This window comes from Oryza brachyantha, chromosome 10 (genome assembly GCF_000231095.2).
Source record: "Oryza brachyantha chromosome 10, ObraRS2, whole genome shotgun sequence".
NCBI lineage: Eukaryota > Viridiplantae > Streptophyta > Magnoliopsida > Poales > Poaceae > Oryza > Oryza brachyantha.
In genome coordinates, this window is record NC_023172.2 from 5,271,766 (window position 1) to 5,285,033 (window position 13,268).

The 13,268-nt window shown below is 40.6% G+C and overlaps 2 protein-coding genes across 2 annotated transcripts; one reads left to right on the forward strand and one right to left on the reverse strand.

Moving 5' to 3' along the window:
• The first annotated feature begins 1,772 nt into the window (after positions 1 to 1,772).
• LOC102720850 lies at positions 1,773 to 8,958 on the forward strand. Its single transcript, XM_015843567.2, has 2 exons — positions 1,773 to 2,314; positions 8,222 to 8,958. Exons 1-2 carry the CDS (start codon positions 2,092 to 2,094, stop codon positions 8,566 to 8,568), a joined length of 570 nt encoding a protein of 189 aa, XP_015699053.2. The 5' UTR covers positions 1,773 to 2,091; the 3' UTR covers positions 8,569 to 8,958.
• A 3,383-nt stretch (positions 8,959 to 12,341) lies between these two features.
• LOC121055548 (heat shock 70 kDa protein BIP5-like) lies at positions 12,342 to 12,879 on the reverse strand. Its single transcript, XM_040528252.1, has 2 exons — positions 12,769 to 12,879; positions 12,342 to 12,671 (listed from the first exon to the last, which is right to left on the reverse strand). Exons 1-2 carry the CDS (start codon positions 12,877 to 12,879, stop codon positions 12,342 to 12,344), a joined length of 441 nt encoding a protein of 146 aa, XP_040384186.1.
• Between the last annotated feature and the right edge of the window lie 389 nt (positions 12,880 to 13,268).

Genomic DNA, 13,268 nt, shown 5'->3' on the forward strand with positions numbered 1-13,268 from the left:
AAACTATGTCTTGTGGGTACAATAGTACACCTTTGATCAGCGTAAAACCTATTCGAATAGTCATGCCCACGGTTAAGGGTGAACTGGCAGATTCACTGTGATTAGTCAAACCTTTAATAATCTAATTAATCTGGTATAGGTTTGGGACTACTGCAATGTGGTGTAACGTTGAGTAGTGGTCAGGCCTATCGCAACGTGGTGTAACGTTGAAAAGTTATGTTGGTACTTTTCAAATGTTATTTAGTTAGTTATTTATTTATTTATGCTATTCTCTTTAAATCTTCGTTATTTACTAAATGCTGCTTTATGCAATTAACCTTAGCCAATTTCTTGCGATCCATTTTATCATTTATTACTCCTATTCATGCTACTCGTTGAGTACGGTGGTTTCTACTCAACCTTACCTATTAATTTTTCTCCCTTCGAAGTTAGAGGTTGAATCCGATGGAGGTGACTCTCAAGAGTAAGCTGTCCGCCGTCAAGCCGTTGCCTTTGGACTGGAGCCATACTTTGCAGGAGCTAGTCTACTTTATTTTTCCGCTGTATTTTTGTAACATTAAATATTATAATTTCAGTTGTTTCTAAGAATGATGGTTATGTAATCAACATTGTCTATTTGTGTACCTTGGCTAGTCCTGGACAAAGATTTTAACACATATTTAAGTTCAAAAATTCGTGTGAGGAATTTTTGGGCGTGACACATGAAGTCAAGTATTGTGCCTTATAGGTAAAGTTGTACACCTCTGATGAAAGTTAAAAACTATTCGAATAGACGTTTCCGTAGTTATGGACAAGCCTAGCAATGTACCTAAGTTAGCTTTCTTTCTCTAAATAATATGGATGGAATAATGGATGAAATTCTTGGTATTCTAGTCAGGCGGTTTAACCTGGGACATGTGGTTAACCTGAGGTTTAAGGCCATCAATGTGTGGTTTAGCGCAACCGTGATAATATTGCTTAGACATAGGTCTAGATTTATAAATATGCTTTGAAATATTAAATTACTTCAACTCTGGCTTTACGCAAAAATAAGCCCTATCATGCCAATTCCTTGTTTACCTTTGCATTATAGTTCATTTGCAGTTGTGCTTGCTAGTACTCATTCTTGCTCAATTTCTCCCGCCAGAAGGAAGTTCTCGAGAAGAAGTCATAGGTGGAGTCTCAGCTTACACCCCAATTGAGCGTCTGTGCAGTTGGAGTCGTAGGCCTGCTAATCTGCTGCTGTTTATTTTGTTTGTCACGCCTTACGAGTCTTTGTAATATTTGTAAATATTATTGATTTAATAAAGTATGCATGATTATCAGTTTTGCCGTGGTGTACCCCAGCTTTTCATGGGACAGGGATTAATACGCTAGAGTTGTAGAAAATAACATCTTTTCGGGCGTGACAAGTGTACAAATAGCACTAATGGCATTCATTCCTATCTTTTCGCTTCTGTTTATGTTTATAAGATAAAATTTAAATTTTCAACTTTAAATTTAGAGTTGATTTGAGGTTATGTTACCAAAGTTTATTTTTCTGACTTGGTTTGGTTTTTAGATAGCTAATAATTCATATATAAAAGTTTTATTCATAAATTATTTTTGATTTACAAATTGTGGTTTGTTTGTTTTTTTCACGTCACCTCGATCTGTGAGTGGCGTCGAAGGATATTCTTGGTGCCCGCGTAAAATTTTTCAGAAGTACTTCGTAAGTAATGCTTACCATGGCCAAGTCCAAACCGTCCAAATATGACCACATCCAGAAACAAACACGTTGGACACAAAAGTGACGGAGTGAGCAACCAGAAACCGGTGAGCGGCCGAGCAGAACAAATCCAACACTGGCCATGTCGCCAACACGCACACCCGAACCACCCCCCCAAGACGTCTGAACTACTCCGGCCGGCGGGGTCAGCTTGGACGGACCAACCGAACCCCACTCGTCGTCTCCCCGTCGCGCCGCTGCAGCTGCTCCTGCTCCTGCTCCTGCTCCTGCTGCTTCTTTAATTTCGCTCTGTTTCCCTGCATCCTTTGGTCCACTCCGATCCAAAACCCAGCAGCAGATCGATCACATCGAGCAAGCAAGAAGCTACCATCTGCACGCGCGTCATGCAGCAGCAGCAGCTGGTCCTCCTCCTCCTGCTCGTCGCCGCGGTGGTGGCGACGGAGGCGGCGATGCCGATATCGATGGAGCACTACTTCTCGCCGGGGGAGCTCGCCCGTATTGCCGGGTACGGCGAGGAGCCGGTGTCGACGGTGGTCGTGTCCGGGCAGGTCGCCTGCGAGTTCTGCGTCCGCCCCGGCTCCGACCTCCTCACCTTCGAGCTTCCAGGTACAGCAGTATTTTTAAACAGTTTGATTATATTAATTTGTTAATTCGAGTTGGGTTTTTTTTTTTAGTTTGAACGGTGATTTCTTTCCTGCTGCGTGTTTGAATTTTGATCATAGAATTGCCAGCTGTCAGTGTTCTTGTCCATCACCGTGTTCCGATCAGTTCTTTTCACACAAGGTATGTCGTAATTACATAAATGGCACCCGTGTCTGATGCACATCATAGGGACAGTAGAAAATTACCTCCAGGGTTGATCTCCCTATGAAATAATGTCAATGCTAATTCACTAAGGATAATTTTCTGTTTTAGAACAGGATTTCTAGTTTGATTTGTAACAACAAATTAAGAGGCCAGTTGGGTCAAATAACCCAATACATACATGCTCTATTCGCCTGGCTTAGCCGTAGGATGCCGTTGCCATTCTGCAAAGTCCACCGTGATTGCATATTTTGTTGATATGGCCATTCCTTCCGGCTTTCTATTTTTCTGTTTCAATTTTCAACTCAGAAGATAATGACAGTACTAGTACTACGCATGACCTGACGTACCAATTGACCATTTGGAACAGACCTCTTTTCTCCATTCCAAACCGTACTCCTAAAAACTCTAATATAAGTTGGTGTAGAGCCGGAAGTTATATATGGATTTTTTTACAATGCTCCAAACTTGTTTAGACCATCCATTATATTTTAATCCAATAGATAGTATTAGTAATAATTACCTCCTTACAGGTAATACCGTAATAGATCATTAAAAAGGAAAGAGACAGCTAGTATTGTGTCCAATATGGCAAGTAAGTAATTCAATAATCACAGTATATTTTTAAATTTTAATTATAATACACAAAAGTACTTAATCTTAAATCTGAACTTTGAATATATAAATATGAGAAATTTAAATTTTATGATAAAATCCCATAGGAAATTTGATAACATAGGACATGAATATTCAGAATATGTAAACCAACTAGTACTTTATTTCATTTGAATGTCTAGAATTTGATATTTTTAAACTATAAATTCGTTTGGATGCATTTTCATTTCATTCTCTGCTTCCATTTTTGCAGAACTTTTATTGCCAGCCCAACATATACAACCAAACAAAACATGTATTATTCAAATTCATAAACATGAAGGTCAATCCAAATGGCTTGTATGACATTGTAACTTTAACTTTCTTCCATGCTTAAATTTAGAAAGGGTAATTATGACAATTGCTAATTTCCTTTTATGCTGTAATTTATTGATTTGAAAGAATATATATATTTTCCTGACAAGGCAAATAAAAATTCAATGGTTAGGATTTGTTGTTTGCTCTTATCACCCTACTATAGGTAAGAAGGCGCACCTTAAAACATTTGATCATCAAACACACACACACCCCTTGTGAGAAAAATAAACTGTGATCCGTTGAGATATGCGGATAGGTTTGATTCTTTCCCATTGGAGATGTAGCTGTTGAAACCACATCGTTGTCTTATAAACTGTCGGAAAATGCTACGAGAAACCTCATGTATTACAAATTAAACATCCCCGTGAAATACTGCAAGTAACTTATTTTCAAAATATTTTAATATTTTTCTACATGGCACACTAGATTTGTACCATTTGCTTCAGCACATGCTACTTGTTTAGTTTTACCATAAGATGTTCGAGTTTTGTGGTGGTTCGCCAAAAGGCGCTGCCAACATTTTTTAAATGGAGAGATAAAACTTTGAAAATAACAATTTTACTCATGTGATGTAAAATTCAAAAGTTGTCTGAAATTACGGAAATGATCAAATGTTTTCCGGGAGGGATTAAAGTTTAAATAAATGTTGGCTAAACTTAAATAACTTTTCCTAAAATTTTCTTGATTTTCACAAATCCAGACAATGTTTGAATTTTATAAAATACGTTCAAATTCGTTTTGTTCAAATTGAAAATTTTCAATGTGGCCCGGATTGAAATTTACTAGGTTTCCCTATGAATTATTTAATTTTTTTCTGTTTTTTCTAAAAAAGAAAAAGGTATACGGTATGTGTGTAACCTTCCAGGACAACGCACTTTTGAGTCTTTGGAGATGGTTCCGCGGTCGCTGGCTCACATGGCTCACGCGTACGTACGAACGTACGCATCAGGTCGTCGCCAAAAAGCAGTAGAATCACAGGTCCTATACTGTGCTGTGTTAGCCCTGTTGCCCAAGATCTCGCCTGCCCATCCCGTATTCCATCGATCGCTAACGACATCTTCGCTCTATATTTCCATAGATTTATAAAATTTTTAGAAGAAGTGTAACGTCAAATGTTTGATCGGATGTCGAAAGGGTTTTCGGACATGAATGAAAAAAACGAATTTCACGGCTAACCTGGAAACCGCGAGACGAATCTTTTGAGCCTAATTAATCCGTCGTTAGCTCATGGTGGTTACTGTAGCACTTATAGCTAATCATGGAGTAATTAGGCTTAAAAGATTCGTCTCAAGATTTCTTCCATAACTGTGTAATAAGTTTTTTGGTTCATCTATATTTAATGATTTATTTAGGTGTCCAAAAATTCGATGCGATGTTTTTGGAAAAAAATTTTGGCAACTAAACAAGGCCTAAGTTTTAAGGACAAACATTTCATAATGTGTTAGCTTAGTCAAATGTACTCTAATGCTTAGACTTGTATAGCTTAAGCTAAGGTGAGAGCCACTAAGATAAAAAGATGACATCCTTCTCAGCTAAAATATTTTTTAATCTAAGCACTAGTTGTCTAAATAAGCAATGGGTGCTTAGAAAGTCTAGCTTAGCACCATTTCTCCAATATATAGCACCCATCGTATACATTTCTCTTTCCTTCATTTACCTTCTTACAACATACATTGGTACTACTCTTAGCGAAACACAAGCTCTTTTCTCTACATACATGCTACTCCTACTTGGTACTCCCTCTCTTCTTAATTTAATGTAGGTTTAATTATTTGTCTTATTTATAATTTTATATAGGTATTAATTATTTTGTTACGATTTTATTTATTGCTACAGATACTAATAGTATATAATTTTATATATTTTTTAAATAAATAAATGAGATGAACGATTAAACATACATTTAGAAATTAATGGGTCAAATAAGAAAAACGGAGCAGAGCAAGAAGCCTTTTTATCGACGTGCGTACTTTGGTATGGAATACTATGTTCTGTTAGCAGTGCGAGCGAAAACCGACGCGTGCTGTTGAACAAACCGATACGTGCCACGGTTTGAGCAAGTTGAATAGTATAGTCGACTACTGGCTTCAATTTATCTGTAGTAAATATAATAGTTAATTTATATAATAGTTGTCTATAAAACATAAATATATGGTCCGACATATCATACACACGTTTTGTCTTGAAGTCCGTGTGCAGCTGGCTATAAATTAGTAGTCCACCTCTCTTCTCTCTGCTCTAATCTATTTAAAATATGCTTATAGCTGACTTATAACATACTATTGTACATTGTACATGCTCTTAAAGAGATTATTTTTTCAACTAAGGAAACGCATTGAGAATTTTACGTTGGTTAATGGTTATCATCTTGGTTTCCACGTAACAAATACTCACTCCAGTTATGAGAACATGTTTTTGGATTTTTTTTAACATCGTCACAGGTGCTCAGATGGCTCATATTGTGACATTTTGCGGTTTTAATGTGTTTAATAACTTTAATTAAATACGGAGTAGATTTTAGAAAGAGGATAGACTTTATCACTAGTACTTCTTTAGACTAAAAGAATTGCTTCGGGCTTTCATGTAATTCTCTGCTTGTTTGTGTATAAGTAACTTTGAAACCAAGAGTTTCAGTGTGCAACTGAAAATAAATATTGAATTTCTTTACTGCTTTTAGCATATATGTTAATTTCCAATCCAATAGTACTCAAACATTAATGGCATCGAAACAGTAAATATGTCCAAGGTTTCCTACGTAGCTTCGGGCTTTTAGCAGAGCCTGGTTGAAGACCTGCGTGAAGGGCTCCTTAGGCCAATCTCAATGAAAGTTTTATGGCTAATAAATATGATGTCATATAGACTTTTTTGATGATGTGGCAATGTATTAATTAAGAGAGAGATGAAATGAGTTTCATGACAATAAAACCTTCTATGCACTATTAGAGTTTGTGTCTTACATGTAACCTAGTAAACAACAATAGATGAAAGAGATGGATGTTTTATCCTAGTTTCAAACTTTTTAGATGACATGTCACTGTAGATAATCGTGTCCATGAAACTTGTATTGAGCATGGCCTTAGTAGCTTGAAACCAATAAATATGTCCAAGTTCATGTATATTTGGTTGTCTACTTCCTCCAATCATAAATATCCATTGTTTAAAACCATATTTGGTAAAACTTTGATCATTTTATATCAAAATAAATTTGTAAAATCTAATATATTTATAATAATATTACAATATGTTTTAAGCCAAATCTATGCTTAAAATATTTTTCATTTTTTATATATTATGGTAAAGTTTCGAAAGTATAACAAAATTATCATAAATCATTTTCGCTCTAACCAATTGCAACTTCAATTTTCTTAACAAGCCCTAGTGACTACTAGAAGTCACCACTTCGAGAGTGTACATTTCTTTCGTAGTGAAAATTAGAAGGGAATTCGGGAAAGTATATATTTCAAGTAGTCTTTGTCCAACCCGATACACATCCTTTCTCCTTTTCGTGGATGAGATAGCCGTCGTCTATCGAGACAGTACGTTCGCGCCTAATTCATTGTTAGGTCAAGTCTGTCCTGCAACATTTTTTTAAAAAAAGAAAAAATAATGCTACGCTTGATTGGTTCCTTTCAATATGATATCCAACTAGATGGTGCTCTAGTCATGCCTACAATAAAAATCTTAATAGGAAAAAAAACAAACGACATATTTGTAAACAAAAAATAATTTGTAAATAAAACTTATATACATATATTCTTAACGATCTAGCTGAAAAATAAATTTCGACAAAACCTCAAAATCAACTCTAAATTTAAGGTTAAAATTTAAATTTTAGATTATAAATATAAGTGGAAGCGAAAAAATAGAGATGACGTCCGTTTGGTCAACAAACACAAACCACATACAGTAGCAGGCTAGTTTTGCTTTCGGCTAGTGCCATCAATCCTACCATCACCTATCAATTGAAAAGGTGATTTAGATGCTCGGAAAACAAACGATCCAGACACTCAGGCATGGGACTGCCCGTATGGGCCACAGTGACATCGTGATCACTGATCACCTTGACAAGTAGTTCCGAGAGGAAGATGAATTGGCTACATCTTCAAATTTCCATCCATCGTCACCGTCATTTTCCGTCTGTGTCAACGGATGTAGAGTAATTTGTATTTAGTAATCTTTCAGCATCCTCGCGTGAGCACAAGAATTTGGTGGTCCTCTGAAGATTTTTTTTTTAATTTCCTGCCCACCTACACGAATTCCTTTACGGAATTCACCACCTGATCCTCGATAATTTGTTTGGTTTCAGAAATAAAATGGGGCTTGTAGTTGTACATCATCACCTCATTTCTCAAAATTACTTCGATTTTTCAAACCAAACAGCCTGCTAAAACATTTTCGTACGACTGAGATTTAACAAGTACCAATGGAATGATTGGACTAACAGGGGTGTTTGTTTGAGCATATTTATAAATAGAAAAATAATTTATGAATAAAACTTTTACATACATATTCTTAACTATCTAAAAACTGATGCTGGAAAATAAATTTCGGTAAAAAAACTAAAAAAATAACTCTAAATTTATATAATTAAAAATTTTAAATTTTGACATATAAGCATAAGGAGAAGTGAAAAGATAAGATGATTGTGAACCATGCACAGCTGAACTTATTGACACGACTTTTGTGCGCTTAATCGCATCTTGACAAGTTGAGCTTTTGCAAATGAATTTCATCCAGGTGCTAAGATAGCAGTGGCCTGCCAAACTGAAGGCCCCATACGAAGGGCGAACTCTGCATTTGGAGCAACAGATGAGCTCGGCAACTTCACCATACACCTCCCCTCACGGCTTCACGCCACGCCAAGACTGGAGAACGCCTGCGTCGTCAGGGTGCTCCGGCTCCCGCCGGACTCCGCGTGCGGCCTTCGTCACCGCGCCGCCGCCTCCTACCGCCTCCGGCAGTCGCCGGCGACGGCCGACGGCGTCCGAGCCTACACGGCCGGGGTGATACGGCTGCAGCACGGCGACACGCCGTCCGGCGAGTGCGTGCAGGGAGAGGGCATGGGGGGGGCGTGTAGCATGTGATCGAGAGAGTGGCTGATGGAAAAATCGCGCTTCTGGCAAGAAACCCGGCAAATTCGCCGATGGATCGATCACATTTTAGTTAGAGATAGTCGCGTTTTGATTCCAATTTGAGAAATGATATATGGAGAGCGGGGTGATTAGGTGACGTGCATAGTATTGATCAACCATGTATATGTAAAAAATGCTCCAAATTAAGTACATTTTAGGAGTTAGTTCGACCTTTTTTTTTGCAGGATGATGAGTCATTTAATCGGGAATACTTACTTTTTTTATAAATACAAAAATATAGTTCCAGACAAAATTGATCACTCTTAGTTTGTCCATAGGAAAAAGTTCACCAGAGATCCCTAAATTTAAATGCGAGTTTGTTTTTGTCCCTTTGTAGAAATTAACAGCATACAGGCAAAGATTTATTAAGGATTGCTACAGAAAGAAGAAAGAGCTCCTTTCATTTTTGTTGCTAGCATCTCATACAGTCCAGCGTGCCCTCTCTGCTTTTATACATGTTTTTACATTTTAGTCCTACCCCTTTAGTAATATTACACACAAGATCATACATATTCAACACCCTTAACTGCAATAGCAGAAATATGTACCCCTAAAATCACAGAATTTATTCAAAAAAGTCCATTGGCAGTATTGACCTATTTTTTGACCAGTTTTACTGACGTGGCATTCGGGGGTCTCACATGTCAATTTTTTTTATTTTTTTCCTCTCCATCCTCTCATCCCTCTCTTCTTCATCTCTTCTGCACGCTTCTCTGTCACGCCCAAAATTTTCTCACACGAATTTCTGAAGTTAATTGTGTATTAAAATTCTCTGTCCATGACCAGCCAGGGTACACAAAAAGACAAGTTGATTACATAGCCATTCGTTCTTAGAAACAATTGAAAATAACATTTAATCTAACGAAAAAAATACAGCGGAAAAGATAACGTAGACTAGCTCCAGCGGGTACAGCTCCAGTTCATAGGCAACACTTCGACGACAGAACAGATCACTCCTGGGAGTAACCTCCATCGGATTCCACATCTAACTCTGAAGGGGGAAATTAAGCAAGGCTGAGTACAAACCAGCGTACTCAACAAGCAGCACGGAAAAGAGGGTAATCAATGAGGCACGGAAAAGAGGGTAATCAACAGACAAGATAGGCTATGGTTGGTTGCAGTAAAACAACATTTAATAAATAACAAAAAATTAAATTGAATAAAGGTAATTGGATAAATAAAAGAATAAATAGATAACAGTGGTAAAATACCACAGCACTGTCCAGCGTTACACCACGATACGACAGGACCAACCACTACTCAACACTACACCACGTTGCAGTAGCCCCCAAGTAAAGCTAGTTTACTCAGATCATTAAAGGTTCAACTAATCACAGTGAATCTGGGAGTCCGCCCTTGACCGTGGGCACAACTATTCGAATAGATTATACTCTGATCAGAGGTGTACTACTGTACCCATAAGACACGACTCCACTGCACTTGAACGTGCGCCGACATGCCACCACGACATACCGAATACGAGACCGTGATAGGACCCGTCACATAACACTGCCTATTTAATCGCACCGCACTTTAGGTTTCACCATCTACTTTACACCAGGTCGGGCAGTCCTCTCTTGTGGCTTGGTAGATCCGGAAGTAGCAGAGGCCATCGTTACACCACGATGTCCCGTCCATACTCCATCACGCTTACCCTTGCCTTGGTACGTTCATGCTTCAAATCCCACTTTACCCATTTCGCCATGTGGTTAGCTCTAAATTACTTCTAGAGTTTCCCATGAAATTTTCATGGGTGCGACTCTCAAAACCATGCACCCACATCCCACCATTATCAATATTTTAGTTGGCCTTAACCCGAACCGGGTAATGAATCATAATTAACAGCTATTCGAAACTAGTAATGATTAAGTGTGATCCAATGAGCTACTTGTTGTAAGCACGGCTAAGAATTAACCTAGGCCTAACTCTACTCCAGTTACCCCTGGTATAGCATAAATAAAGATGGATAACAACGGCATAAATAAAGGTTACCAAAAAATAAATACAATAAGTACTTTAATTAAAACAATGCACTTTTGAATAAATAAAGTAGGAAATTTGCAATAATGGGTTCAATATGATCAAGATGAGTGCCACTTGCCTTGCTCTGGTCCTTGGGGTACTTCAGCGACGATCTCGAAATAAACCGGCGCTTCGGCGTGGTCCGAATCTAAGCAACAAAGCACAGAAATAAATAAACATGCATAAACTCTACTGAAACAGCAAAATAAAGTATTCTTAATGGATTGTGGACAATTTATGAATTTAGTGAAATTTTCATGGACTTAAACGGAGACCGGATGAATTAGTTATGAATTTTAAAAGTTTCTGGGTTTTTTAGACTGAACAGAAAGTCCTAAATACATTTATTGCGCAATAAAGGAGGCTGCTGACGTCAGCGAGGAGAGAGGAGGGGTGGCTGACAGGTGGGGTCCAACTGTCGGTGGGAGAGGGAGGGGGAAGGGGACTGACGGGTGGGAGAGACAGGGGAGGAGGCGGTGTGGCCGACGGGTGGGGCCCATCGGTCGGAGAGAGGGAACAGGGGCGCTCAGCTGGCGGCGACCGGTGCGATGGTGTGCGGCCGAAGGCATGACGACAGCATGGCGGTGAAGGCGACAGGCGGGGGAGCAGCGACGGTGGAAGGCAACCGACGGCGCACGGCAACGGCGCGGGTACCCGGCGGCGGCGCCGTAGGGGAGAAAGAGCGAGAGGGGGAAGGGGAGGAGGCTGACTAGCGGCGTCACGGGCGGGGTGCATCGGCGAGGCGGCAGGACACACGATGATGGCCGGCGACGAGGCGAGAGCGGCAAGATCGGTTCGACGGCGGCGGCTTGGGTTGGGGCGGCGACCGGTGGTAGAGGGAAAAAGGTGGGCGGCAGCGCAAGGCGGCAGGGAATTTATAGCGTGGGGAGGCCGGCTAGGGCGGGGCGGCAGTTAGAGGTCGGTTCGGCCATGGGCGGGAGAGGCGGCGGCAAAAGCGACGGCGGTGGCGGGATGTCGTTCGGCCACGGCGGTGGCGGGCCAAGTCGGACCGGGAGGGAGGAATGGACGGGAGGCAGACTTGCAGGCGGAGGAGGGAGGAGGCGAGCCGAGCCGCACTCGCTTGGGCCGGCCCAAGGGAGGGAGGAGGTGCGCGGGGAGGAAGAGGGGAAGCTGGGCCGGTCGGCTGGGCCGGTCCGGGAGGAGGAAGGAGAAAAAGAAGAAGGGGAGGGGAAAAAGAAAACAAAAAAGAAAAAGAAAGCCTAACCTTTTGCCGAGTTTTAAATTAACTCTTGAAGCGGAATTTTATATTCTGTAATTTGAATTTAAATCCAGTTCATGATTTGCTAACCTCGATTTAATTAAATTAATTCCTTTTTAGAGGGGTTTTCCTGAGTTAATTAAGCCAATTGTTATTTACTAATTTCTTTTATGAATTTAGGCTTAGGATAAAACTCTGGGTGTGACATTCTCCATACCGTGGCCGCCGGGGATGGGAACTGCAGCGGCCGGGTTGGCGGCGACGGAGGGCGACAACAGACATGGGGACGCGGGTCGGGGTGGATTGCAAGCTGCTTCACCTTGGGGATCCTGGTGCTGCCGCTGACGAGGACGATCTGGTCAATGTCGGCCTTGTTCAGCCTGGCATCCTCTGGAAGAGGTCGTTGTTGCTCCTCGAACCGCGCCCTGGACAGCGGCTCCGATAGGTCAATGCCGTCGAACAGCAACTTGATCTCGACGCGCACCTAGTGCTGGCTGCTGAGTACGCGCTTGGCGCTCTCGCCCTCGCGGCGGAGCTTGCCCTGCGCATGTGCGTCATCGGTAATGTCCCGGTCGTCGTTGCGCTGGATGAGCTTGATGAAGTATTCCATGACGCGTTGGTCGAAGTCCTCGCCACTGAGGTGTGTGTCGCCGTTCATGGCGGCGACCTCGAACAAACTGTCATCGATGGCCCGGATACTGACGTTGAACATGCCATCACTAATGCCATACGGGAGTGCGGCCGCGGTGGGCTTGTTGAGGATGAAATCCACGGTGAGGCTAGTGATGGTGGCGGCATCCTTGGTGGCCTGCCGCTGCGCGTCTTTTGATGTAGGCCGACATGGTGACAACGGCGTGGGTGACCTTCTTCCCGAGGTAGTCCTACGCCGTCTCCTTCATCTTGACGAGCACCATGGCGCTGATCTCCTCGGGGCTGAACAGCTGCACGGCGCCGTCCTTCACATCAACACGAACATGCGGCATCCCACCCTTGTCAACGACGGCGAATGGCAACAGCTTCATGTTGGGTTGCACCCTTTAGCCCATTAAAATTCTTAAAATTTAAGATTTACTTATATATATTATTTCATATGCTATCAAATTCAGTCAAAATTTTATGACCATTCAATATATTTCTGGTTAAATAGAACCAACGGGAAAATTGACCAGAAAGAAATATTTTTGATGTAAGACCATATACTGACCAACGTTGTTTATGGTTTCATGTCAATAATTGATTATTATTTATCTTTTTTTGTTTCTCTTTATTAATTATTATCTGCCCAACGGTGATATAATTAGAAAATAATTATTTTTTGACATGATCTATTCTACCCAACGGTGATTAGATTGTGGAATTTAATAGTGTTATTATTAATTGAATCTACTCATATTGATTTCATATACTTTAA

Coding starts and splice junctions, on each gene's coding strand:
- LOC102720850 (XM_015843567.2), top strand. CDS start 2,092: ATGCAGCAGCAGCAGCTGGTCCTCCTCCTCCTGCTCGTCGCCGCGGTG. Junction 2,315..8,221: donor CCTCACCTTCGAGCTTCCAG/GTACAGCAGTAT, acceptor AATTTCATCCAG/GTGCTAAGATAGCAGTGGCC.
- LOC121055548 (XM_040528252.1), bottom strand. CDS start 12,879: ATGAAGCTGTTGCCATTCGCCGTCGTTGACAAGGGTGGGATGCCGCAT. Junction 12,672..12,768: donor CCGAGGAGATCAGCGCCATG/GTGCTCGTCAAG, acceptor AAAGACGCGCAG/CGGCAGGCCACCAAGGATGC.